General features: G+C 45.0%; 1 protein-coding gene across 1 annotated transcript in view; it reads right to left on the bottom strand.

Annotated features, from left to right (window-relative positions):
- The window catches only part of LOC146788752 (vomeronasal type-2 receptor 26-like), a 588210-nt gene extending 562870 nt beyond the window's left edge, over window positions 1-25340 (bottom strand). The window contains exons 1-2 of the mRNA XM_085630962.1: window positions 25288-25340; window positions 22836-23133 (exon numbers count right to left, since the gene is read on the bottom strand). Of these exons, the coding sequence (XP_085487088.1) occupies window positions 22836-23133; window positions 25288-25340 (351 nt within the window). The remainder of the gene's footprint in view (window positions 1-22835; window positions 23134-25287) is intronic.
- Window positions 25341-26991: the final 1651 nt, after the last annotated feature.

Below are 26991 nucleotides of genomic sequence, written 5' to 3'. Positions count from 1 at the left end.
TTTAAGGTTTTGGGGTGCTGGGGTATTTTTGGGGTTCAGGGTGTGTTAGGGTTTTGGGGTGCTGGGGAAATTTTAGGGGTCAGGGTGGGTTTAAGTTTTTGGGGTGTTGAGGTATGTTTGGGGTTCAGGGTGCGTTTAGGTTTTGGGGTACTGGGGTATTTTTAGATATCAGGGTGGGTTAGGGTTTTGCGGTGTAGGGGGTATTTTTGGGGTTCAGGGCGTATTTAAGGTTTTGGGGTGCTGGGGAATTTTTAGGGGTCAGGGTGGGATAGGGCTTTGGGGAGTAGGGGATATTTTTAAGATTCAAGGTGTGTTTACGTTTTTGGGGTGCTGGGGTATTTTGGGGGTTCAAGGTGCATTTAGGTTTTGGGGAGCTGGGGTTATTTTATGTGTCACAGTGGGTTTCAATTTTTTGGGGTGTTGTGATATTTTCGGCGTTCAGGGTGTGTTTAGGTTTTGGGGTACTGGTGTATTTTTAGGGGTCAGGGTGGGTTAGGGTTTTGGGGTGTAAGGGGTATTTTTAGGTTTGAGGGTGTGTTTAAGGTTTTGGGGTGCTGGGGTATTTTTGGGGTTCAGGGTGCATTTAGGTTTTGGGGTGCTGGGGTAATTTTAGGGGTCAAGGTAGGTTTAAGGTTTTGGGGTGATGGGGTATTTTTGGGGTTCAGGGTGTATTCAGGTTTTGGAGTACAGGGGAAATTTTAGGATGGGTTAGGTTTTTGGGGAGTAGGGGGTATTTTTAACGTTCAGGGTATGTTTAAGGTTTTGGTTGTGCTGCGGTATTTTGAGGGTTCACGGTACGTTTAGGCTTTGGGGTACAGGGGAAATTTTAAGGGTCAGGGTGGGATAGGGTTTTGGGATGTGGGGGGTATTTTTAGGGTACAGGGTGGGATTAGGTTTTAGGGTACTGGGGTATTTTTAGGGGTCAAGGTGGGTTATGGTTTTGGGGTGTAGGGTGTAACTCTAGGGTTCAGGGTGGGTCTAAGGTTTTGGGGTGCTGAGGTATTTTTAGGGGTCAGGGTGGGTTAGGGTTTTGGGGTGTAGGGGCTAATTTTAGGGTTCAGGGTGAGTTTAGGTTTTGGGGTGCTGGGGTATTTTTGGGGTTCAGGGCGGGTTTAGGGTTTTAAATATATATATATAATATATATATATATTTTTAAATGAATAATACAAAACATATAATATATATATTTTGAAATAAATATATTATCTACTGGCGGTCGCCAGTAGATAGTTATAGTTAGGACCCTGTTTCCATAGGAAATCCGCAACATTCTATTTGGAATAACTTTGGCGCCGGTCGATGAATCCTCGCGAAATTTTCAAAATAGGTGGGGCGCTACGCTCCGCTCCTTCCCTGAAAGTCTCGGGGGGATTCGTCAAGCGGGGGCTGAGAAAAAAGGGGGGTCCCAAAACGCGTTTTTCCCATGCATTTTTCCATAGGACCTTTAGACACAGCTACAGCCCGAACGGCTGAACAGAGTTACTTGAAATTTGGCAGAGAGGTAGTCCTCAGGTCAAGGAAGTGCCTTTTGTAGGTCTGGTGTAAATCTGTTCAGTAGTTCCTGAGAAAATAGCATTTAAATCAATATATATATGTGGGCGGAGCCTAACCACACATCTCATTCTGAGATCTGATTGGCTGTCAGCACTTCATCCAAGAAGTGTTGGCAGCCATCTTGGGACCAATATACATGATAGCACCTCATTAAAAAGCATTGCAGTTAATAGAAGATTTTAAGACTTTAGTTACATTATAAATCATTTGTTGATGGTACCATACTCATTTTAGGAATTGTGGTATGTTCTAAGGTGATTTCACCATGTGAAAAAGCCTTCTGCTGGGATATCATGATTGAGAGAAAAATATTTTCTCATGCTTTTACCACAGAGGTTTGGAAGGTGATCTATAAGCTAAACTGAGAGCTTATTTTCTGTAAATTCACATTATCTTTCTCAGTCATGTGAGAATGAAGTCTGACATTCTCAGTAAAACATGTACATCCAACAAGGGCAGAGACTGTCAGTTGATTCCTTTGTGTTCTACTGCAGCTTTCCAGAGTGTTCCAAAGAACTACTAGAGAGCTAACCGTCCTACTTATGATAAATGTATGGCACACCTGAAGCCATCTTGCTTGGATTAAAGTGGTAACTCTTAAAACATTTAATTTAAAAAGGAACAAAATGAGGTGGTTCATTTTTCCATAAAAAGTATGATTAGTGCTGCAGAAAGAAAAATTAGGGCACATTTTGAGTGACTTCTCAAATCCTGGCATGCAGACTGAAACATGCACTTTCAATACCAGCAGCAGTTTTCCCTGGTGAGCAGTAGCTTTACTACAGTGATCTAATGAGCAAAAAGAGTGCTAACATTCTGATTTTATGGCAAATGTGTGACACATTTGAATGCCTTCTTGATGGAATCAAAGTAAAAAACTGAAAGTATTTCCTACTGAGGAGACTGCAGTAAATGAGGAAATTAGGAAACTTCATAACAAATAAGTCTCCCAAGATGGCCACCAGAGACAAAAGAGCCCAAATGTAGCCCAAATATCACCCAGATATAGCCCAAGTATAGCCCAATGACAGAATGTCCAAGAATGTTCTTAAAAACAACTAGAGCACTTACTGTCTTCATTATGACAAAAGTATGGCACACCTGAAGCCATCTTGATTGGAATAAACTGGTAACACTTAAAACATTTAATTTAAAAAGGAACACAATGAGGGGGTTCATTTTGCCATAGAAATTATGATTAATGCTGAAGAAAGAAAATGAGGGCACATTTTGAGTGACTTCTCAAATCCTCTTCTATTTCATTAAAAAATTCTGACATGCAGACTGAAACATGCACTTTTAATACCAGGAGCAGACTTCCATGGTGAACAGTAGTTTTACTACAGTGATCTAATGAGCAACTAGAGTGCTAACATTCAGAATTCATGGCAAATGTGTGACATATCTGAATACCTTCATGATGGAATCAAAGTAAAAAACTGAAAGCATTTCCGACTGAGGAGACTGCAGTACATGAGGAAATTAGGAAACTTCATAACAAATAAATCTCCCAAGATGGCCACCGGCGACAAAAGAGCCCAAATGTAGCCCAAAATCACCCAGATATAGCCCAAATATAGCCCAATGACAGAAGTGTGCAAAACACTTATTATTTTGTGTTTTTGCAGTGTTATATAGTGCAGACTTGTCAGGTATTGGAGTGCTTTACATGAGCATTGGTTACATCACACAAGAACAAATTCATTTTGGTTGTAGACATGGGGAGACTAAGTGATTTGACCAGAATCACAGAATGTCGAGCTGAAGCAGAAACTTCAACCTGGTTCCCCAGTTGCAAAGTCTGCAGTTCTGGAAGTAACACCACATCCTCTCCCCTAAGTGCAACATTTAATCAAGTTGTCAACTAGATAAAAAAACATAAAGATAACAAATAATTTAAAAGTGCTTTGTCGCTATTTGAAAACTCAGAAAATATGTCCTTATTTTAGTCTTTTAGAGCACTAACCATAATTTTGATGCCAATAAGACCCTCTCATATATGTAATTTCTAAAGGAATGCTCTAGGTATTACAGTTTTGATTACATCAAGATGATGTCAGGCGTTCCACACTTTTGTAATAAATATAGAATGTTAGCAATCTAGTTGTTCATTAGGATACTGTTGAGAGGCAGAGGCCAGGGGCACGGACTCTGAAAATTGAAGGCAGGTAGGAGGGTGCAAAGGCAACAATTTAACCACACTGAGCAGGCAGGAAGGGCCGTGGAAGCACAACAGACTATGGAGGGCAGTGGAAAGGGGGGCAGGGGCAACAAACCAACAATACAGGACTTGCAAGAGAGGCTGTTGGAGGGAAGATCTATTACGGGTCAAGGAAGCTAGGGGCGGTCCCCAGAGCCCCGGGAGCCACCACAGAACTGAGCAGGAGAGTGAGTCAGGGACAAAAGGGGCACCTTAATTTGAGCCGGGGTGCCTAGGAACGCTTGCTCCAAAAATGAAGAAAACAGACATATGAGACATGGAATTGGAGGCAGAATACAATGGCAGTTTAATGAGAAGATGCAACTTCAAAGAAACCGCAGAATAGAGACATAAAGTACAAAATACAGAATCCAGATAATCATACAGCTGTCATGATATTCTCTGTATCTCAATTAATGGACTGACAGAGAGAGAGAGAAAACACATCTATAAATGCATCATGAGAAACAAGTTACACCAAGGAAAATGTTACCTAGGGACACTCACATTTACTCTTAGAGCAAGCATTCCTGCAATTACAATACAACATCTTTTAAATGCAAAAGTAAAGAGAACAATGGTTAAACATAACATGACATTTCATATAGGTAAAATAGAATAAGATACTTCAAGCAAAGCAGAGCAAGACATTTTAAGCAAAGGAAGACAAGAGCTCCCAGTTCTTGGGGAAAACCTGCACAGCCTGTTAACCTACATACAGACGGCGAGGTTGTCCGTCGATATCTGTGGGTGCTCCCTTTTTATATCATTTTGTGGGCTCCTTTGCACGCTACATCTACCTACGTATGCTACCCAAAAGCTTCGTCTGCAGATTTTACCAGACATTTCGTCATTTACCCACTTAATGCTGACAATGGACTGGGTGAAAAGGTCAGTCTCTCAGGCCAATCGCTTATCGTAAGTTCCATAGAGCAAGCAGAAAATAATGGGTATTGTACAGGAATTCAATATATTCATGTATAAAATCTCCTCAGTTCTCCTAACTTGACGCTCTGCGGTTGCCACTTCCTTAAAAGCGGGAAACCTGCCCAGGAAGCAAGTACCAGTCCAGGATGCAGCCTACTGTATGTCGACAGCTTCAGGGGGATGTTGAACTTTGATACCGAGCACGGAGCACTCGGGTAGGGTGGGGGCTACTAGTTTGGAGCAGAAGGCCTCGCAGACCTGCCTTCAGACTGCTATACACTAAAATTGCAGAGCTATGGTCAATTTAACAAAGAGGCCTACATATTGAACAGAAGGGCCTACACAGGGGTTTTATGCTGGCTGAGTGGTAAGGATGTCTCAGGATAATTATATAGCAACACAGGACCCGCTGGTCAATTTAATACGGCCTACAAATGCGGCTGGCAGGGCAAGGACAAGGGTCTCATACTTCAGGTGTGGACAGAACGGGCCAGGGGCCCCCTGTGATACAAAATCTACCCTCCTTCAAGGCTGTGGCAATGTAATAGACCATTGTGGGCAGAAGGAAGAGGCAATGGTAGTACAACCATACATGCCAACAGACCCGATTCAGCCAGGAAACGTCCAATGTTTTTAAGCTCAAATGGGCTTTATTTGATCTGTCTCCTGTCTACAATATCCTCTTTTTCAATGTAACTCAAAGGGGAAAATCAATACCCCAGTTTTTTTTCAAAATCTCCCTCTTACCAAGTTCAAAATGTTCGCAAGTATGGTACATTGGATCATGGAAGGAAATGGGATAAGGACATGGACTTGGATAACAGAGGACAGGAGAGACATGGAGAGGTGCACCAAACTGACCCTGCAGGGCAGGCATCAGGGTTTGCAGCAGCACAATACACCACACAGGGCATGCAGGACGGGAGTGCAGCACAACAATCCATAGAAAGCAAGAGGGAGGGGACAAGACCATGCACATGGACAACAGAGAACAGAGGGGCAAGAGGCAATGGTAGCTAGCTGACCATAATGGACAGACAGGAGAGAAGGCTGCAGCATAACAGACCATAAAGGGCAGGAGGGACGGATCAGGGGCATTACAATGGAACAGACAAGCCAGGAGGGAGGGAGTAGGGGTCTGCACATGTAAACAGAGGGCTGGGGGCAAGGGGGCAGGGCAGGAGCAGCAAGATGGCCATGGAGGTCAGGCAGGATGGGCACTAGAAGCAAGACACAACATGAAGAGCAACAGTGAGACTGTGATGGCATACACACAGACCATGGAGGGAAGGTGGGAGGGGGTCAGGGGCAGCTAACTGACCACACAGGGAAGGTGGGAGGGGCCATGGCAGCACAGAAGACCATGCATGGCAAGTGGGAGGGTTAGTGGCAGCACAATGGCTATGATGGGCAAGAAGGAGGGTGCAGGGGCATGCACAAAGGACGATGGAGGATAGAAGGGAGGGTCAGGACCTGTGCACAGACAAGAAAGTTCAGGGGAAGGGGCCTCACAACAGACCACACGGGGCAGGCAGGAGGAGCAGTTGCAGCACAACAGACCAGGGAGGGCAGAAGGGTGTGGCAGTACAATGGACCATGTAGGACAGGAGGAAGAGGATAGAGGAATGGCATGTGGACAGGCAGGGTGGAGGTGGCAGGGACAGGTTACAGTCATCTGACAATGCTAGGCAGGTGGGAGGGGAGTGGCAGCTCAACAGAACACTCAGAGTAGATAGGAGTGGCAGGTCCATGGGACATGGTGGGCAAAAAGGATGGAGCAGGGGCATGCACAAAGACATCGGAGGGCAGGGGGAAGGAGAATAGGGGCAGCAAGCTAAGCACAGAGTTTAAGCAGGAGGTCAATGATGGGGCGTAGAATTGGGCAATGGAGGGCAGGAGGAGTGGACTGGTACATCATACTAAATTGAGGGCAGTGGCAGCACATCAGACCATGCATGGCAGGAGGGAGGAGGCTAGTCCATGGATTCACACAACAGAGGATAGGGAGGAGGGGGATGGGGCAGCAAGCTAACTGTTCAGAGAAGGCGGGTATTAGAAACTTTATTGTTTTTAAAACATTTTGTCTGTGCAAACTACTTAAAATATGAACAAGTATGCAGCATAATCTCACTTTTATTCAGGAAGAAGAAGACGTTAGTGACTGTGACTCCGGGCTCACTTGGCAAAAACACCCCCTGACCCTCCACCCCCTATCGCAAAATGTAATGCCCGTGAAAAGGGTAGGTGAACACAGTGTTATATAGAACATAGTCCTGAGAGCACGATTGAAAATGAAAACTAGATATAGTGTATGGTATAAACTATGCACCAAAAAGTGTGATATAAGATGAACCAGGCGTGAAATATAATATGCAATACATTGTGCGCAATGACAGATTCATTGGAGAGCGCGAGATAGCACAGGCACTAGCGCGTGCTATGCGATATGCGCCTTGGAGTGTAATATGCACAGGGCAGTGTTGTGTAACCTAACTAGTCTCTAAAGTTGTAATATAAAATATATGAGTGTAACGTTGCATATGCACTGTGACAAAGATATGGATCCCAAATTGTAATATGTATGGCATAGCACTGTGCGTTATAACATAGGCATCGAGGAAGGCACGTTAGATGGGGCAATATAACCCGTGCGAAGACAAGTGTGGCATGACATTTTCACGGGGTGGTGTTACAGTGCACATGGGCTAGAGAGTGTCATAGCATATGCACTAGCTAGTGGAATACAATACAGAGGTGTGTGGCACTCGGCAGGCAATGGTGGGTGTAACACAGCATTGGGCTCTGTCAGGAGCGCGCTGTGACTCGCAAGTGATGTTCGTCCCCTTTCCAGAGAGTAAAATAAAAAGTATTACACATTTGGCAGTGGATGTGTGTTTTATTAACTGTGAGGGGGGTTTCTTGCATAGTTTTGGTCGAATTTTTGTCGAATCCCCTTTGAATGGCTTGGTGTGCATGTGTATTAAATGTTCCCGTCAATAGCTACCCATGTTTGTATAAATAAACGACAAGGGTGTCTACCGGGATTAGGCACGGTAGAGCATCCGACATGTCAGAGCTTCACTAGTGGTGTAAATACATTCCACATGGATTAATTGCATGCATAGTCGCCTTTTAATGAATATCACGCAAATCGTCATGGTGATAGGTTTGTACGGTTTGTCCAGCATGTCCTAGGCGTGTCTATAAATATATATTTTTTAAAAATAATAAAAAACAGTGGCCGGCCCTGGGGATTGGGGTCAAAAAAATATAATTAGGAGACAGGCCCTGGGGGATGGGGTCATCAGGGCCAATAAATTAGAATAAGAAGGGGAACCACACAGCCCCCCTTCTTAAAAAAACAAAATAAATAAAAGACTGGCATCGTGCCGGAGGCCATGCCCCCTCCATGCAGCACTCTCCAAACGCGCCCCCAACAGGCATCTCCAGTATGCGCCAGGGAGCTGCGCTGCAGACAGGTGTTCTGAGGCCAAGCCCCTTTTTACACCTCTCTGCAACGCAGCTCTGTGGCGCTTACTGGAGGTACCTAGTGGTCTAGTGTGACCCTAGGGACCCTTAGGATTCAAGGGGACTTAATCTCTCAACTTAGAACAGCCACAGGGCGCGTTTACACAGTGGTGAAGGGAGGGGACGGGGCCTGAGGTGACGTGTGCAAACACGCACCATGGCACGTTTTAAATTGGGGATATAAATTCCATTCAATACTGAGGGCCCCTGGCGGCTAACTAGCCCACCAAGTGCTTCCAGTAAGCGCCACTGAGCTGCATTGCAGAGAGGTGGGCCAGGCCGTGCCACTTTTTACACCTCTCTGCAACGCAGCTCTGTGGCACTTACTGGAGGTACCTAGTGGGCTAGTTGGACCCAAGGGACCCTCAGGACTCAAATGAACTTAATCTCCCAACTAAAAACGGACACATGGCGTGTTTACACAGTGGTGAAGGGAGGGGACGGGGCCTGAGTTAACGTGTGCAAAAACGCCCTGTGGCCTGTTTTAAGAGGTAGTTTTAATCCCCATGCCCTATTATATACTAGGGGCTTATAGAGGAGGTAAGGCTAATCACAGGGGGACCCCAACGCATAATGTTCCCTAGTGTATGTAGGTGTTTTCACTGTATTCTAAGTGTCTTTTAACATAGCACTGGCTCTAGGACTGGTTAGTCAGACTCAGTTACCACCAGTATCCGTCTGAAAAAGTTGAGGGTACAGGATGATTTTGCAACAAGGCTTCTTTCTGCTCTTCTTTTTGTTCTTTCTGCACGTTATCTTTCTTCCTGCACTTATCTTCGTATTTGAGGACTTCTGTTGCTTCTTTCTGCACTTCTTTTGTTTCTTTCTGTGCATTTTTTCTTCTTTCTTCACATGTCCTATCTCTGTAGGCATAGTTAGAAATTAGCATTTAAAAAACCTTTGAAATTAACAGAAAAATCCATAGGTTTCAGGCACGTTATAGTTAGGAATTAGCATTTAAAAAACCTCAGAAATTCACTGAAAAAACCATAGGTTTCAGGGGTGTTATAGTTAGCTGGACTTTTCACTTGTACAAAACCATTGAAATTCCCCCGTTATAGTTAGTTCAGCTAACTATAACTCGCGCGCCCGCAATGCACTGCTGATGACGTCACATATTACATCACTCATGACATGGTCAGTGACATCACTCATGACATCACTGATGACATCTCAAATGACATCACTGATGACATCACTGATGACATCATCCTTGTGATAGAGTGGCAGACCTCCTCTCACCCTAATATAACCTTTGATACACACATTCAAAAATAGAGACTAACATTTTCAAAACAATGGACATACCAATACCAGTTACAACAACCTCTTCAGTAATTCTAAGATCCACATACACATCCACTCATTCACCAACAGTCCAATACAGTCACTCATACATGTACTCACTCATCATATGTACTCATACACCTATACATCCTGTTACACAATGCCACTCATCCATAGAGTTACTCACACACATAGTCACTCATGCTAATAAAGAATCAAACATACATTTACTTGCATATACAGTTATACACACACCACCACACTTACTTCTACGGAAACTTACACATACTTAGTCTTTTAAACAATCACTTATAGAAACACATACTTATTCATACAGGAACTCTTTCAATCTCTCACTCTCACATATACTCACATATATACACCAATAGTCACATATACTAGTTTAAAACATATGTAGTTACTCATAAAGACACTATTGAGACAGTCATTCACTCACTAACACACCCATACACACACTCATCCACCCATACAGTCCTGCACACATACTGCGTTCAACACATACAAACAGTGAGTCACTCATTCATGCACCTATGCACTACGTAATACCCCCACCGAACCATGCAGACACTCAGACTGATACTCAAAAAACCAACTAATAACCTATATAGACACCCATGTAGCTACTCACCAACCCATGCAGCCACTTATACACAAAGTGAGAGACTGATACAGATATTTACATATTTAAACATTACTCACTAAGCCATGTATTCACTATGATACACTTAATCAGTCAGTTACACAATCAATTTTTCAAAAACAAATCATCCATTTAGACACTTATATACCCATTTATTCTTCCATCGACCTTGAGATATACATATATAAAACATATTTAATTTTCAGAATAACACATATTCACTGGATGATGTCATCAGTGATGTTATCAGTGATGTCATTTGAGATGTCATCAGTGATGTCATCAGTGATGTCACTGACCATGTCATGAGTGATGTAATATGTGACGTCATCAGCAGTGCATTGCGGGCGCGCGAGTTATAGTTAGCTGAACTAACTATAACGGGGGAATTTCAATGGTTTTGTACAAGTGAAAAGTCCAGCTAACTATAACACCCCTGAAACCTATGGTTTTTTCAGTGAATATAAATATATATATATTTATTTCAACTCAGCCCCCCTTCTAAAAAAAAAAAAGACCGTGATCGTGCCGGAGGCCCCGCCCCCTCCCAGCAACACTCTGCAAACACGCCTTGTGGCGCGTTTTAAATTGGGGAATTAATTCTCCTTCAATACTGGGTGTCCCTGGGGGCCAACCAGCCCACCAGGAACCTCCAGTAAGCGCCACAGGGCTCGGTTGCAGAGAGGTGGTCCAGGCCACACCCCTTTTTACACCGCTCTGCAACGCAGTTCTGTGGCGCTTACTGGAAGTACCTGGTGGGCTAGTTGGACCCCAGGGACCCTCAGGACTCAATAGAACTTAATTCCCCAACTTAAAACGTACCACGGGGCGTGTTTGCACAGTGGTAAAGGGAGGGGGTGGGGCCTGAGTTGACATGTGTGCAAACACACCCTGTGGCGTGTTTTAAGTTGGGGAATTAATTCCTCTTCAATCTTGAGGGTCCCTGGGGGTCAACTAGCCCTCCAGGTGCCTCCAGTAAGCGCCACTGCGCTGGGTTTAAGAGAGGTGGTCCAGGACTCGACCCTTTTTACACCTCTCTGCAGGTTCTTAAATATCGATACTTGTTCCATGTTTTAATTTCCAAGAGAGATAGCTTGTTTAATGTTTTGTGTGATCTAACAGTCATAAATCAGGTTCTTGATATATTGATTTCGAGGTCCTTAGCTAGAGAATAAGAGTTAAAATTAGTCAAGAGCTGCTGGTTGTCCATCAGGTCTGGGGCAATGGCAAATCGGAGTGCAGTTTAGATGCATCTATATTCCCTAGGGGGAGAGCTATCACTAGGTTGTTAATATATAGAGAAAAAAGGGTAGGGGCCAGATCACATCCTTGTTTCACTCCCCTATGGTATAGGGAAAAGATCTCTAGTTCCTGAATACAATCGTTAAGTTTACTTAATAATTCTTAACAATTGTCAAGCATAGACGTTCTGCAGGGTATGAAGTAGGCTAACTGGTGCGTAGTTTGCTGAGTTTCCCCGCTCCCCCTTTTTAAAGATGAGTATGATTTCTGCCCCTTTCCAAGTGTGAGGGATAGGGGCTCCTGCTGCTACTGCATTAGTCAACCAATGGAAATAGGGAACTCGGACTGCAAAGTCATGATGGAACACATCTCCAGGGATTTTAGCTGGACCTTTGGGCCGTGCCAAGTTTAATTGAGAGAATGTCTAACCTAGTCTCCTCAGGCATAAAATATGGATCTGAACTAATGTGATCAATAAAAAGAGTGGATTGTGCCTAGGTGTCCATCAGGGGTTGCTCATATAAATGGGAGAAATAAGCCACCCAGGCCCCTGGGTTCAGGTGGCAGTCTATCTCTGGGGTTGCAGTCCTACTCCAATCATGATCATTTTCCAAAAGAGGGCATTATCCCCCATTTTGGCAGCCATCACAAGGTCCTCCCAGCATGCTTCCTCTCAGGCTGACCGGGCTTCCCTTAGTGTCTTATGAAGGCATCTTAGAACACGCACCTCTTGCAAATTAGTATTTTTAGAGCAATTATTAAAGCCTTTTTTGCTTCAGGGCACATTTTGTGTACCGTAGGTTGCTTTCTACTTTGGTGTTGTTTTCTTTAGAGGGGGCCTGGTCAGGATTGATTTCAAGGCTAGTGGCAGTTTAGTTTGTGCATCTGTGGTGGGAGCACATAGAGAGTCTAGGGCGGTGTCCTCAGGGAACACCTCTGCAAAGGCTTTATATATTTCTCTGAGGGTTCCTGTGCTATTTAGTAAAGCAGGCCATTTAGCGGATCGGCGGTTATTCGCAAGTGTTGTGGTAGTAGTTAGTGAAGCAACTATAGGATGGAATTGAGTTACATAACACCATAATTTGAGACATAAGGGGTAATGATCACTTTCCACCCTGGAGTCTACATGGAAATTATCCAGCATGTCCCACATAGGAGCCCTGATCATGATGTAATCTATTTTTTAAAGATACTGGCCTTTACTATATGTCTGAGCTCCCTGTAATCGGATGTAGACCTGCCATTGCAGACTCTCAACCAGCGTAAAGCTTACAACCTGCAATGCTGCGACTGAACTGGGAACGAGCTGCTTTGTATTAAGGGATGGAATGCCCCAACTCTCAACTTCCTATTCTAAAATCTTGTCATAGCTATATATGGGTTCGGAATGTATATTGAGTTCACCTCCTAAAACTATCTGGTCACTTGGAACTATTAAGCACACAGACTTTTGCAAGATGGCTAGAGTAGGTGATTCCATACTCTTGCTTCTAGGCCTGCAATACACATTGTATATGTATAAGCAACTCCCCTTGGGAAGAGTAATTTTTAAACCCAGAACACCTGGGGAGATTATGTCCAAGTTCAAAATATGGAGGTTGAGGTGTATTTTTATACAAATTGATAACCACTCAGATGCCCTTCCATGGGTAGAGGGAAGGGCATTAGCTTGATAGGTGATATACCCTTTTTTGTGGGGCGCGGAGTGATTAAGACAGACGCTAACTAAAGGGCAGCTGACAGAGAGCAACCGTAATAAGTACATTGTGGTATTCTGGACATGTACACATACCTTGAAAGGTGGCTGCTGGTATGCAAGGTGTAGGCAACCACCAGGTACATTATTGAAATCACAGTGTGGCGAGGATTGACCCCTAGCCCTGAAGAAATTGCCAGAAAGTTATTAAATGGCAATGAAACATGCTGGCTTCTCATAATGAACTGATGGAGTGTGACAGTAGGTCTTGGTTTTAAAGTGAGAAAACACACAGCAGTGATTCAAATTGGCAGTAGTGCTAGTGACTGTTTAGCTTGTTTTTATGTTGTAGAAGTAAGAAAAACTCTTTTTCTTTGCTTTGACAGTAGGGGGTCTGGGTTGATAGGCACACACATACTTTTCGGGGTTCGTATGTTACCTTTTTCACACTTTTAATTCATTTGTGCACATTTTTTCACATTTTCGGTTGTGGAGATTGCCAATGATGATAATCGGAGCACACTGATGAGAACCTATCAGTAGCTCCTATGGTGGTGTTTCCGTGAGGTGCCTTCACTTCCTTCACACATTTTCTTTTTTGGATATGATGGCAAAAATGTTGGCCGTGAGAAATGTTTTTAAGTAAGGGATAGTACCCAGTGTGTACAGCATTCATAAGCTGTTACCGAAGCAGTTGAACCAAGATTTTGTTGTGGAGATGCTCATGATGTTTATCCCGATGTATAGCAGGTTTGTTTATGATTATTGGGTTTTGAGTGGAGGGCGACCTGCGCTATATCCCTCTGTAGCTCCTCTTGTAAAGGGTAAGATTCTGTGGCCCAGCTTTCTTGGAACATGCAGATTTCAAAGTCTTCTATCAAAGTCTTCTAGGTATTGCATCCAGTCTGGGTCTATCCGATTGGGTGTGATGCCTGCAACATTCCAAGAGATGATACTCAATGGGCCAGCTGACAAAATCGATAAATATGTTGGCCAATGATTGGAACACACTCTTGTCAGAGACCTAATATTACAAGTTATATATAAATTATTTTAATTGGAGATATTTCCTGTGATATGGGCTGTCAGCCATGGATAATAATGTGGATATTGGAAGGCACTAACTATTAAACTTGATTGCACGACTTCAGATCATTTGCAATAACCCTGATGAAGTCAGTGGTGTACCTAACATAGATGAAACACGTGTTGGCTACATTTTCATGTTGGATGTATTGGACAACTGTGAATATTGTAAAGTGGAGAACACATCTAGATCAACCTTTTGTGGAGACTTGTGATTTGGACATAGGAGCTCTAGATAACTCTGAGAGTACAGTTGAACTTAGCTCAAGTCTGATGAAATTACTCAAATGAAATAAAAGTTGTTCTGGATGGAAGAACAGTAGCTCTATTGCACGCTAGAACAAGCGATGGCAAAGTGATGGTCATTAGGTTCCTCCTCAACAAATCTTTGCTGTAGAACAAGATTTGTTGCCCTCCTATACCTTTACTGTACCTGCAATAATAGGGAAGGAAAAACCTACCCTCTAAACCAAGCGTGATGGGTTCCCCTTGGAGAAGAGCCCAATCATGCTTCTCCATGGAAAATACATGCTGGTACAGCTGGAAATCATTCCTGGGGCAACTGGCCCACCAGTCCCTTCCTACTCCATTCCCAGAAAAGTCTTATAAACATGCAACAATCATAGTTTGCAAACTAGCATCATAGGGTGCTAGGATATGCAGCCCAGTATTGCACTTTGTGGAGCCCTTGTCAGTTTTCACACATCACTCTTTGACCCATATGCTTCATGATTGTATTGTAAGTTTTAATTTCTTGGTTGTTGTCAACAGCAAAGCACGATTGATTGGCTTTTCCAATTTATGACTGTAAATCCCTTTTCACTGAAGTAGGTCTACAACCAAGGGTGTGAGGTGAGTGGGGAGGGAGCATTACATGAAGGCAATACCCTGTATGTTTGTGCAAACACATAGAGTTGCACATTTGTGAGTGTGTAATCAGGAACTCATCTCAGACCCATTGCAACCTTGAAATGTTTTTCAAATTCAGTGGTTAACCTTTGTCAAAGGCAGAAGTAAATATATTTCCAAAGTGATGATCAATGGGAAAAAAATAATTTAAAAAATGTTGTTTCGTCCACAGATGATGGCATTTAGATATGAGTAATTGTAGAATATGTACTCTTATTAATGTGAAAAAGCCCCTGTATTGGTAGAATTGGGATTTCTTAGAAATGTTTCTGATATTCTTCTGGCATTCTGTGGCTGTCAGTAAATAGTTTTGGGTGTCCATCATGAAAAAGTATGGTGGATTTGTGAAACTCAAACATCTTCACTCTGCCTGTGCACATTTCAAACTTTCTTTTAATTGCGACACAGGTTACAGAGGTAGAATCAGTGGCAGCTACCAACAGCAGATGTGATTTTGTCCCTATACTAGTCCTCTCAGAGAGAACTGCATGTCTTTCTGCCTTAATTATTGTTATTGTGGCAGAACCAACATCTGCTCTACTCCCAGAGTATACCACCGCAGACATAGTCATTGCTGGGTCAGACAAGGGAGGTGGTTTCATTGGTCTCCATTTTGAGGCACCTGCAGTCCAACCTGTGACTCACCTGGGAGGTCCTGCTGTTGCAGGGATTTTGCTCTGGAACAGAACTATGCTTGGGACCATAGAACATCAGTATGCAAGGACTGGGACACCATATGACCTTAATACCTATGTGCCCGAGTCTGACAACCAATAGTGCCTCACTTGCGCTCCTAACATTACCAGAAAACCAGTGAATTGGCACCCCAGAGCACAACAATCTGGACCCTCTCAGGGATCACTGTAACAGGACTAGCAATGGGCAAAGAATTCCGCTCTGCCAGCAGAGTTTGTGGAGTTTTGCTCATTGTGCATTGCGTGGGGAGTTCCACAAAACTCTGCGATGTGACGTGAAGAGGAGTTTTTTCTCCTGTGTGGCTCACCAGCAGTAAGTTGGCGAGTGTTCATGAGAAACAAATCATTCTATACCTCCTTTCGGACAGATTTCTCAAAGTGGGCGTTTACAGTAGGTCGCGACCGCTCACGTTGAGAAATATGCCACTCAAGTTGAGGAAACTGCTGCTCGAGTTAGAGGCCCACTCAAGCAGCAAAAAGCATCAGCAATCTCAGGCATGATGTGAAGTGCCATTTGCGCTGATTTTACAGTGTGGGACAAACTCCTGGTTCTTAAAATCTGTGTGAGCAGCTCGACCTAACATGCTCCATCACTTGTGGAGCTCCGCGGAGTGTGGTAGACTTTTTCTGTCACTTTACGGAGTTCGACAAAGTAAAACTCTTGGAATTCCACCCAGGCCTAATCAAGACACACCCTTTCGCTGTCTCACTCATACTTGTACACAGGTAGATAATAAGGAGACACGAGGAAAGCTTAGAATATTTATTCAAAGTATTGTGCTCTGAAATGCAGTTTATGTGCCACAATTAGGAAGCAAATGAATAGTAAAAACACTGTCAGCATGGTTAATAATCCATATACGAGGAAAAGCTGTATCATTTTATAAGACAGAGTAAGCTAACCTCCCTCCACTGCTCCTAAAGCTATGTGATTATATGAAAGATCTCTGAGATTATTGACTGATCCCATAACTTAGCATACACAGATGGATGCTCTAAATCTCTGCAGATGCAGGGCACTTGACTCAGAACTCTCATTACATGTGTCTGTTTGTAGCTCATGTACTCATCTATGATAGGATATGTATACACATAAACAACAGCCACATTCTTGTGTTATGTCTAGGTGCTGGTGTGAGAGTGAATGACAAGGGACATTGTTGTTTGACATTGTAGGTGGTGCTCAGACTAAATCCCAGGAAAAGAACAGAAAGCCAAAAAATATGCAGGTTCCGTGTGAAAGTACAATGTGGCACAAAGGCAAGCGGATTTATATAGTAACATGCGCAAAGGAAATTAAAGCCTACAACTGGCAGAGTTAGGACAACATTGTGAACACTGCTGTGGGCCATGCATGAAATACATGACACTGCTGCCTCTCACTTCCTTGACATCCTTGCATTCTTCATCAGGGTTGTGATGGAATAGCTCCTTCTTGTCTGCACAGAGGCACTGAGCTGCTTGCTCTTGTGCAGTCACCCAAGTGTCACCATTAGGGAGGTTTGTAGGCAGACTTGAAGGTACAGCAATGGCCAGTATTACATCAGAATGTCCGGCTCTTGAGCCAGATCACTCCCTTCATCCAGGGATCTCCTTACATCCAGCTCAGGCATCCATAAGGTGCTGTGAGGCAACTGCCTCAAGGCACCTCCTATGGGTCAGCTGCAAGTGAAGGACTGTAACTGGAAGATGCAAACAGGTTTATCCACAAGGGGTGAGCGTGAAGGCAATAATGCATGTTAACCTGTATCATACATGCCCCTTGAACCCCCTGCTTACTTAACAATTTGTATATGTAAGGTTGACAGTGGGATATTACTGGACAGGAGGCTGCAGCTTAAAAGCCCTCCATCTCCTCATGAAAATGCAAGTTTCAGCCACACACCATAATGAGTATAATCTGAAGTGTTTTGTTTAAATTCAACTGGAATGATTGCATAAGCGAACTGTTACCAGCATGTATTGCTGTGAAGTGCTCTGATAACCTCGGGTAATGCTAGCACTATACAAAACTACAAATACATAAATAGATAATGAATTTATAAACCTCCCTACTATAGAGGCATCCTTCCCCCTTCCTCTCTTATAATCCATGCTGTTCCTACGAGAACCATCTCCTGGGCACTCATGGGATCTACTGAGAGCTGAGGAGGTGGACGGACAGAACACCCTCTGTCCGACTCACATGTGTCCAGACCCACTGAAAGTCTGTTAAACAGACTTCATTGTCAGTGAAATTGCTCTCCCTCCCTCGCAGCTCCACCATCAAGTGCGGCCTTCCCCCGAGCCCCTGCACTCTCGAGTGTTCATGTTCGAGGCCCTCCTCCACCCGCAGGTTTTATCTGCGCCTCATCCCTGGTGGTCAAGTGGACCTCTCGCTGCGCTCTTTCTCTCTGTTTTCACAAGTTTTTCACTGATTTCAATTTCTCCCTTTTACTCTCCTTCTGTGTCCTTCGTCCGTTTTCACTCATTTTTCACTAATTTCAATCTCCCGCTTTCACTCCCCCTCTGTGTCTTTCCTTCATTTTCTCTTGTTTTTCACTGAGTTCAATCTCCCCCTTTCACTCCCCCTCTCTGTCTTTCCTTCATTTTCTCTTGTTTTTCACTGATTTCAATCTCCCCCTTTCACTCCCCCTCTGTGTCTTTCCTCTGTTTTTATTAGGCTGGGCAGTAAATTCCGTTCCGCTTGCAGAATTTGCGAAATTTGGGTAATTTTGCATTCTGTGGAGAACGCGGAATTGCCAAAAGTTCCGCGATCCGTAGCTTCACGGAAGTTTTTGCTTGTTCACGTGTACAAAATGCGTGTTCGTGAGATATTTCCCCCGAGCACACAAACAGCATTTGTGAATAGCAAAAAAGCATTATGAACGGGCGCAACAAGCAACTCCGTGTGTTCGCAGAATTTCTACTTGCTTGCGGATATTTTTTACCGTTTCGAGGAGCTTTGCGTAGCGCGACTACGCAAATTCCGCCCACCCCTAGTTTTTACTCATTTTTCACTGATTTAATCTCCCCCTCTCACTCTCCTTCTGTTTCTTTCCTCCACTTTTCTTGAAATTTTCACTGCCTCATTTCTGCTCTTTCCTCTCTTTTTGCCTTTTTCTGCCCGTTTTTCTGTGCTGCTGCTGCCCCCGTGAGCCCCACAGCACGACCAACGTGACCGGCTGAATCCAGCTCCTCTCCCTGCTCTGGCCTCCCATCTGTCCAGCCCTCCCCAACACCTGCTTAATGGCGGCTGCTGCGTGGGTGTGCCGCTGGCATGCCAAATGCGCGCCAAAGGCAAGCCTGTCTGCGCCTGTCCGCGACCCGACCATGACCAGTGCCAGGAACCCTGGACCTCCGCAACACTGACACTATGACCCAGTGGCACTCCACGCTCTCAACCCAGGATGGAACAACAACTGCAAGCTAGCATCACCAGCGGACACCCACGGACCCTTCAGCTGTCACCACTGCCAGCAGACCTGCAGCATCGCCAAGACCACGGACCCGGCGCAACCCACCCGCAAGACCACAACCAAACCGAAGACCCTGCAATGCATCCTCCTCAATGTCTGATCCCTCCACAAACATGCCACCGAAGTCTGGGACCTCCTCGACAGCACCACCCCTGACTTAGTGTTCTTCACCAAAACATGGACCAACTCCACCTCAGAACTGGACATCGCTATCGCCATTCCCAAAGGATACAAGATCTCCAGGAAGGACCGCCCCACCCACCAGGGAGGAGGAATCAACATCACCCTCAGATCCACCCCCCACCTGAGAACACTCCCTGACGAGCCCACAGACCTGATGGAACACCTTCACTTCAAGATACTGGCCAGCCCTACCACCAACCTCCAAGGAACCCTCATCTACCGACCCCCTGGACCCTGCAGACCTGTCGCCAACTCCATCATGGACATCATCTCCCCACATGCCATCATGGCCACCAACTACACCCTACTCGGAGACCTCAACTTCCACCTTGAAACCAACTGAACCCCAGCACCACATCCCTCCTGGACAACCTCCACAACATTGGACTCCAACAGATCATGACCAAATCCATTCAGTCAGCAGGACACACCCTCGACCTCCTCTTCACAACAGGAAATTCCATCACCTTTAGCCATACCACCAAACTCCCATGGACTGACCATTGATGCCTCCACTTTACCTTCAGAACACCCACCATCATAGACACCAGCACATGCTCCCACAAAGAAACTGGACCAGACTCACTGACAACCAGCTAACCTCATCACTCAGCAACTCAACCCTAACCATAGCGAAAAAAGACGACCCCAACACTGCAGCCGGAGCCCTGCACAGATGGATTTCCGACAGCACCAACACCATAGCCCCCCTCAAAAAAAACAACACCCATGCCAAGAAAACCAGATGGTTTACCACCGAACTTCAACAGTCCCGACGCACTTGCCGCCGCCTCAAAATGACCTGGAGGAACACCAAATCCATAGACGCCCACAACAACTTCAGAGCCGCCACCAACGCCCACCACCAACTCATCAGAAAAATTAGGAAAATAGTAGGGGTGGGCGGAATTTGCCAAAGTGACTTTCGCAAATTATCGTGAAAATGTTAAAAATCTCCGCAAACAAGCGGAAATATCGCGAAGATGCGGAAGTTTTGTTCCTGCCTGTTCGCGGTATTTTCTACGTGGTCGCGGCTCGCCAACTTACCCATGCGGTTGCTCGCGGGCACGGTCATCTTGTTTTCACTCTTCTCGCGGTGCATGATCGCGAGAAGAAAGACGTGATCGCGCGATGAATGACATTACTGTGGGCGCGAACTGTCGTGAGACAGCGCAAATGGCTACCAACAATCCAACATCTCGTGGAGAACGCGACCGGATCGGGAAAACTTGTCGGCGAACGCGGGGGTTCAGGTAAGGCAATCGCGCGTGCACGAGAATGTATTATTTTACAGCACGAGCAAGAAACAAATTATCGCTAGGCTGCAGAATGCGGAAATTTTGACATTTTCGCGGTCTCCGCAGAACGCGAAAATGTCAAATTATCGCAATTTCCGCGAGCGGAACGGAAATTTAGCCCAGGCCTAGAAAATAGTGATTGAAGACAGAATCTCCACTCACACACACAACAGCAAAGAACTCTTCAGCATCATAAAGGAGTTTGCCCAACCCACCAGTAAGTCCACCGACATCCCTCCCTCACAAGACCTCTGCGACAAACCCAGCACCTTTTTCCACCACAAAATCAAGAGCATCTACGACAACTTCGACTAAGACAACCAACACACTGAGCCCTCACCAACCACCCCGACTCCTTGAAGCCAGTGATCGATAATTAGACAGCCCTCACCACCAAAGACATACTGAAGATGATGAAGTCAATCTACTCCGGGGCCCCAATGGACCCCTGTCCCCACCACATTTTCAACAACGCCGCCAGCACCATTGCACCCATGCTCTGCCACACCATCAGCCGCTCCCTGGCAACTGCCTCGTTCCCCGACAACTGGAAAGACGCCGAGGTCAACTCCCTCTTGAAGAAACCCTCGGTGGACCCCACCGACCTCAAAAACTACAGATTCATCTCCCTGCTCCCGTTCCCAGTGAAAGTCATCGAGAAAGCCTTCAACGGCCAACTCACCACATTCATCGAAGAGCACAACATCCTCAACTTCTCCCAATATGGCTTCAGAAAAAAACACAGTAAGGAAACCCCTCTCCTCGCTGCAACAGTTGACATCCGCACCCATCCTGGACAAAGGAGAAACAGCAGCCCTCATCCTTTTCGACCTCTCAGCGGCGCTCAACACAGTCTCTCACTGCACCCTAATACGCAGACTTCACGATGCAGGGATCCAAAACAAGGCCCTAGACTGGATCAGCTCCTTCCTCTTCGGCAGAACACAGAGGGTCAGACACCCCCCTTTCCTCTCCGACCCTACACCAACCACATGCGGAGTCCCCCAGGGGTCCTCCCTCAGCCCTACGCTCTTCAATGTCTACATGGCTCAGCTCGCTCCCATCATCAGAACCTACGGACTCAACATTGTGTCATACGCAGACGATACCCAACTCATCCTCTCCCTATCCAACAAACCTAATACCACCAGACACAACTTTTGAGAAGGCATGGAAGCATTCCCCAAGTGGATGAAAAACAGCTGCCTACAACTAATCACCAACAAAACAGAAGTACTCATCATGTGCCCAAACCCCACCACCTGGAACAACACCTGTTAGCCTCCCACTCTCAGAAGCCCGCCCACCCACACGGACCACGCAAGCAACCTGGGAATCATCCTAGACTCCAAGCTCAAAATGGACTGCCAGATCAACTCCATCTCATCCTCTTGCTTCCTCACCCTCTGCCTCCAATGTAAGACCTTCAAATGGATCCCCCTAAAACACAGAAAAACCCTCACTCATGCCCCGGTCACCAGCAGACTCGACTACAGCAACGCACTCTGTGTGGAATAAACAAAAACCTCACCCGCAAGCTACAGAACATTCAGAACGCAGCCGCAAGACTGGTTCTCGACCTGCCAAGACACTGCCACATCTCCCAGCACCTGCACAGAATCCACGGGCTCCCCATCGAAGCTGGAGTCACCTTCAAGATGCTCACCCATGCCCACAAAGCCCTCCACAACACCGGACTAGCATACCTGAACAGCTGACTCAAATTCCACGAACCCCAGAGGACGTTACGATCAGCACAGCTCTCCTACGCCGTGGTCCCCCACACCAGAAAGACCAGATCGGGAGGCCGCTCCTTCCCATTCCTCGCGGCCAGAGCCTGGAACGCCCTTCCGCTCCACCTCAGACAGACAACATCGCTCCCCATCTTTGCAAGAAACCTCAAAACCTGGCTCTCTGACAGCCCCCCCTTGATGGACTTGGACCTACTAACCCCAAGCGCCTTGAGACCCTTACGTGTGAGTAGTCACACTTAACAAATGTCTGATTCATTGATTGGAGATTGTGCCTAAAAGGAAACATAAATTCGCTTTGTATTGGTTTCAGAATGAAGAATTTCTAAGGCATGTCATATAAGTAAGCTTCTTCTTACCTGCAGGTGCCTGTAGAGCCCAGTGATGGTTGCCATAGCAGCAGATGTGGTCGATAACATGTCACCAATGACAGCAGCCAGGACCCCTCTCGACCGACATCTGTAGTTAGGGACTGGGACCGAATCTTCTAATCCTGATAATAACCCCATTGTGCTTAGGGTCACTTGGGCCATGTTGAGAAATGAATTAAAGACCTCAAAGCCCAGGGTGATGTTGGGTAAAAGATCAGGATTCTTGTTAATCTCCTCAATGGCAAAAAAAAAGGCGAAGAAATGTCGAATGTAACGAGGGGTAAGGCTGCAAGAAAAATACATTACTTTGAGTTACTTATTATGCAGGTGGCTTTTGAAGATAATATTCTCTATTTTATAGAGTTGCTATTTTTGAAATAACAATCAACCTCACTCTTCATTATCCCTTTTATTCCCTTGTGATTAGTACTCTGTAAACACCCTTGGAGGTTACACAAGGATCTACCCCCTCCATCTCTTTTAAATTCTATCTGGAACCTCTTCTTGATTTCTTTAACTCATAGAGTCTCCCTTCCCATCAACATGCAGATGATATGCAGATTTATATAAGACTTAACAAACCAACTTCTTTGACCGGATCAAAGACTACATAATGCTGAGCGTCCTGACAGTATCTGAAACTGGATTAAAATCCAACTGACCTTTTGATTTCATTAGCTGGGACCCTGAAAAAACACAACTAAAGAGCGGCAGTTTCTCATCAAGGGCATCAGAGTTCTGTTCCTTTTACTTATGCCTCCATTGATAAAAAGCAAAGTTGTTGTTACATATGTTAAAATTCCATGCAGCGCTTTTTCTTGCTTCGGTACATGCTGGTCAATTATGCATGCAAAACCATACCTATTTGGAATCTGATTCAAAACTACTAATATTACTCAAGAATATCTATAGCCTTGTGAGCTATGCACAGGAGGGGAGGGCATCTGTAGGCAGACAGTCATCATGGCTACACGCTCACCGGTGTAATACCTCTGAGGTATTACCCCGGTGAGCGCGAAGTTTACATTGATAGTCACATAATATTTATTATTAATTTATGCTTGAGTGGACTAGGGATCTTTCATGGTCCTGCCGAGAAAGCCAAGGGGATGGCTTTCGAAACATCTTGACCTACAAGGTGATATCTCATTACAATAGATCACCTCCATTCCCCTTTTTAGTGCTACCAGCTATGGAAAGCAATAAATCATTTTTTTCTACTAGCCAGATAACTTTTAACTAGCACCACTAATCCTTTTGACCCTACCTCTCTCACATCTGCACCACACATAGGGCCTCATGTAGGTAGCTAAATACCGGTCGGTAACGGCCTAAATTCGGTAAATATCCCGTTACCGACCGGTATTTAGGCATTTGAGATGTATGAGGCATGATTTAAGGATTCGGTAATTTACCGAATCGGTAATGGATCGGTAAAATACAGATTCGGTAAATTACCGAATCCTTAATTCATATGTAGGGAGCAGTCAAGTGAGTGTTTGACTGTATTCAGGATTCGGTATTTACCACCAAATATAGGTTGGTGATAAATATCGAATACCTGTCAATAATCTATTTTCCGCTGTTATGACAGTGCCATGTGGCAGACATACATGCCCTTATGGCATGTATGTGCGCCACATGTGCACACATGCACGAATCAGGGGTGCAACAGGGTGTCAATGTGACACCCTGCCACCCTGGTATATGCTCCCCCTATTACCGAATCGGTATTTACCGATTCTGTAATGGTGATTGGCTTCCCATTGATTCCTATAGGCCTCCAGGCCCATAGGAATCAATGGGAAGGTATGCCTCATTACCGATTCGGTAAATACCGAATCAGTAATACCGAAACTTTCCGAATCGGTAAAGTTTACCGATTTTTTACCTACATACTATTTACCGATTCTTAAATACCGAATCAGTAAAAATCGGTATTTATGAATCCGTAAATAGTATGTTACCTACATGAGGCCCTTTGTCTTTTCACAAAAAAGTGCTCCCGCGTTTCCGTTGGTCTCAGCATGCTCGGTCCCGCAGCAGGGCGGGAAGAACCTGATGATGAAGCATGACACCGAATGAGCATTTGGTGTGTGAGGGTTATCAAAAAAAAACATAGTGTTTCCCTGGTCAATTCGTTGGGTTACACTCATTGCAGCCATCCATCTATATATAAGAGTTTCAGATTCGGAAGGATATATTAACGTTAGTAGTAAATGGAAGAATCTTTTTGGTTGTTTTATATTTTTTGTCTGCTCATATAATCTAACTACTATGAAGATACTTGTCTAATGCACACACAATTGCCTGTTTTGTTTCAGCAGGCAGCAACCTAAGAGCAATGAAACAGTGTCTCACGGCAAGATTGGTGTGAGCCAACTCCTCCCTGGGCGTGGGTAGCCCAGGCTGAAAAAGAAATGGTACAAAAAGAACTCACCTTCTTGTAGGCAGCTCGGGCACGTAGTGCCGCAGCTCACTGCAACCTTCCATTATCGACAAACATCAGCACACAGAGAGTGAAAAAGTGGAATTGGATTATTAATTTTCTAGCTGTCCTAGCTATTTGTGCAGAAATAAGATCCAACAATACTCCAGACTTACGGGCTTATTTACAAGCCCCTTGTGCCACTTTTGTGTCACTTTTCCCATGTTAAAAATGATGCAAGAGTGGCGCATGGGCCCTGTAAATCTGCCCCTTACAGTTTAACTCGTGGTCCATGACATCGATGGTGAGGCGGCTACACTTGTGTCACACACACCTGCTCGTCATACACACGCCCAATACAGATTTCTTCAATCAAGCGTTCGTGCCCCAAAGGTTTATAAGCAGGAAATGCTTGACTTAAGAAAGTATAGCCTTATCCCTTGGAAGGCTTGAAAGTGGCTAATCAGAGCTGAAGCGGACCTCAGTCTTTGCCTATGAGTGATTGGTCTAAACCTAGCCTTCTTTGTGATTGCCTTTACTCCTGTGTCCAAAAGTGTGAGTGCTCACACGGAGGTTTAGGGGTGATCTAAGAAAGATTTTTTCTCCGGTTGCCAGGGGTGCAAGCCCCAGATGGCCCCTATAGTTCGGCCCCATACAGAGCGCATGCTACTGCTTTTGATTGATGTATGTTTAAAGCAGGTGAAACCTGCCTAGTTTAAGAAAGATGGTAACATTTTAACACCCTTGAGGCATGAAGGGTCAAATGACTCTCTAACCTGGGGGATCCAGGACATGTGGATGGAGCCTAATACCCAGATATTCACATTTGGAGACCCTTTCCAAACTGGCAACTTCTAAACTAATCAGTCCTCTGAAAGATCTGTGAGGATTAAGGGCCATACACTTTGTTTGGCTCAGGTTGATTAGAAGGACTTTATCCATACAAAAGTCAGCAAATTGATTAATCAAAGCCTGTAAACCCCTTGTGGAGCTTGATACTAACAAGGTATCTTCAGCAAATAACATATTCAGTGTTCTACACCCAACTAACAGCGGCTCATCACCCCTACATTGCCCCATAGAGGCCACAGCATCATTCAAGTATAGAGCAAAGAGGGTAGGAGCTAATCCCGAGCCCTCGTCTGACCCTAATTGGACTTGTGCGCTCTCCTTGTTTCCCCCATCGCACTTGTGCACAGGTATCCAAGTGCAGACGCATTAAGGTGTCAAGAGGTGGAGCAGGCGTCCCCTTGGCTCAGGAACCTCAGTCAAAAGCTGTTTTTACATCTATGAAGATGACATAAAGATGCTCCTTCTGGATAGCCACCATTTTCTAGTATATAGTCATAAATCTAAAAACCTGGTAAATTGCACTGACTTCTTTTCAGATCCCTGCCTGGAGCTGAGAAAGGGTGCCCACCTCTTCAATCCAGGTTTCAAGGGAGAAGAGGATTTGCCTTGCAAATAGTTTTGGGGAGGAGTCTGACAGGCTAATTGGCCTGTAGTTGAGTGGAATGTCCTTCGAGCCCTTCTTATGAATGGGGACTATTTCAGTCACTAGCCAAAATTGTGGAATTTGTGGGCCCCCAAATGTGTCGGAGTAAGTTTATTCAAATACTTCGACTATTTGTCGATAAGTGCAATGAAGAGATCCCCGGGGATTCTGTCCAGTCCGCAGCTTTCTCAGGGATAAGACTCCTTGTTGCACTCCTAGTT

The sequence above is a fragment of the Triturus cristatus genome, chromosome 10, assembly GCF_964204655.1.
Source record: "Triturus cristatus chromosome 10, aTriCri1.1, whole genome shotgun sequence".
In the NCBI taxonomy this organism is placed as follows: Eukaryota; Metazoa; Chordata; class Amphibia; order Caudata; family Salamandridae; genus Triturus; species Triturus cristatus.
Note: the sequence above shows the minus strand (reverse complement) of the source record. Positions and strands in the feature narration are given on the sequence as shown.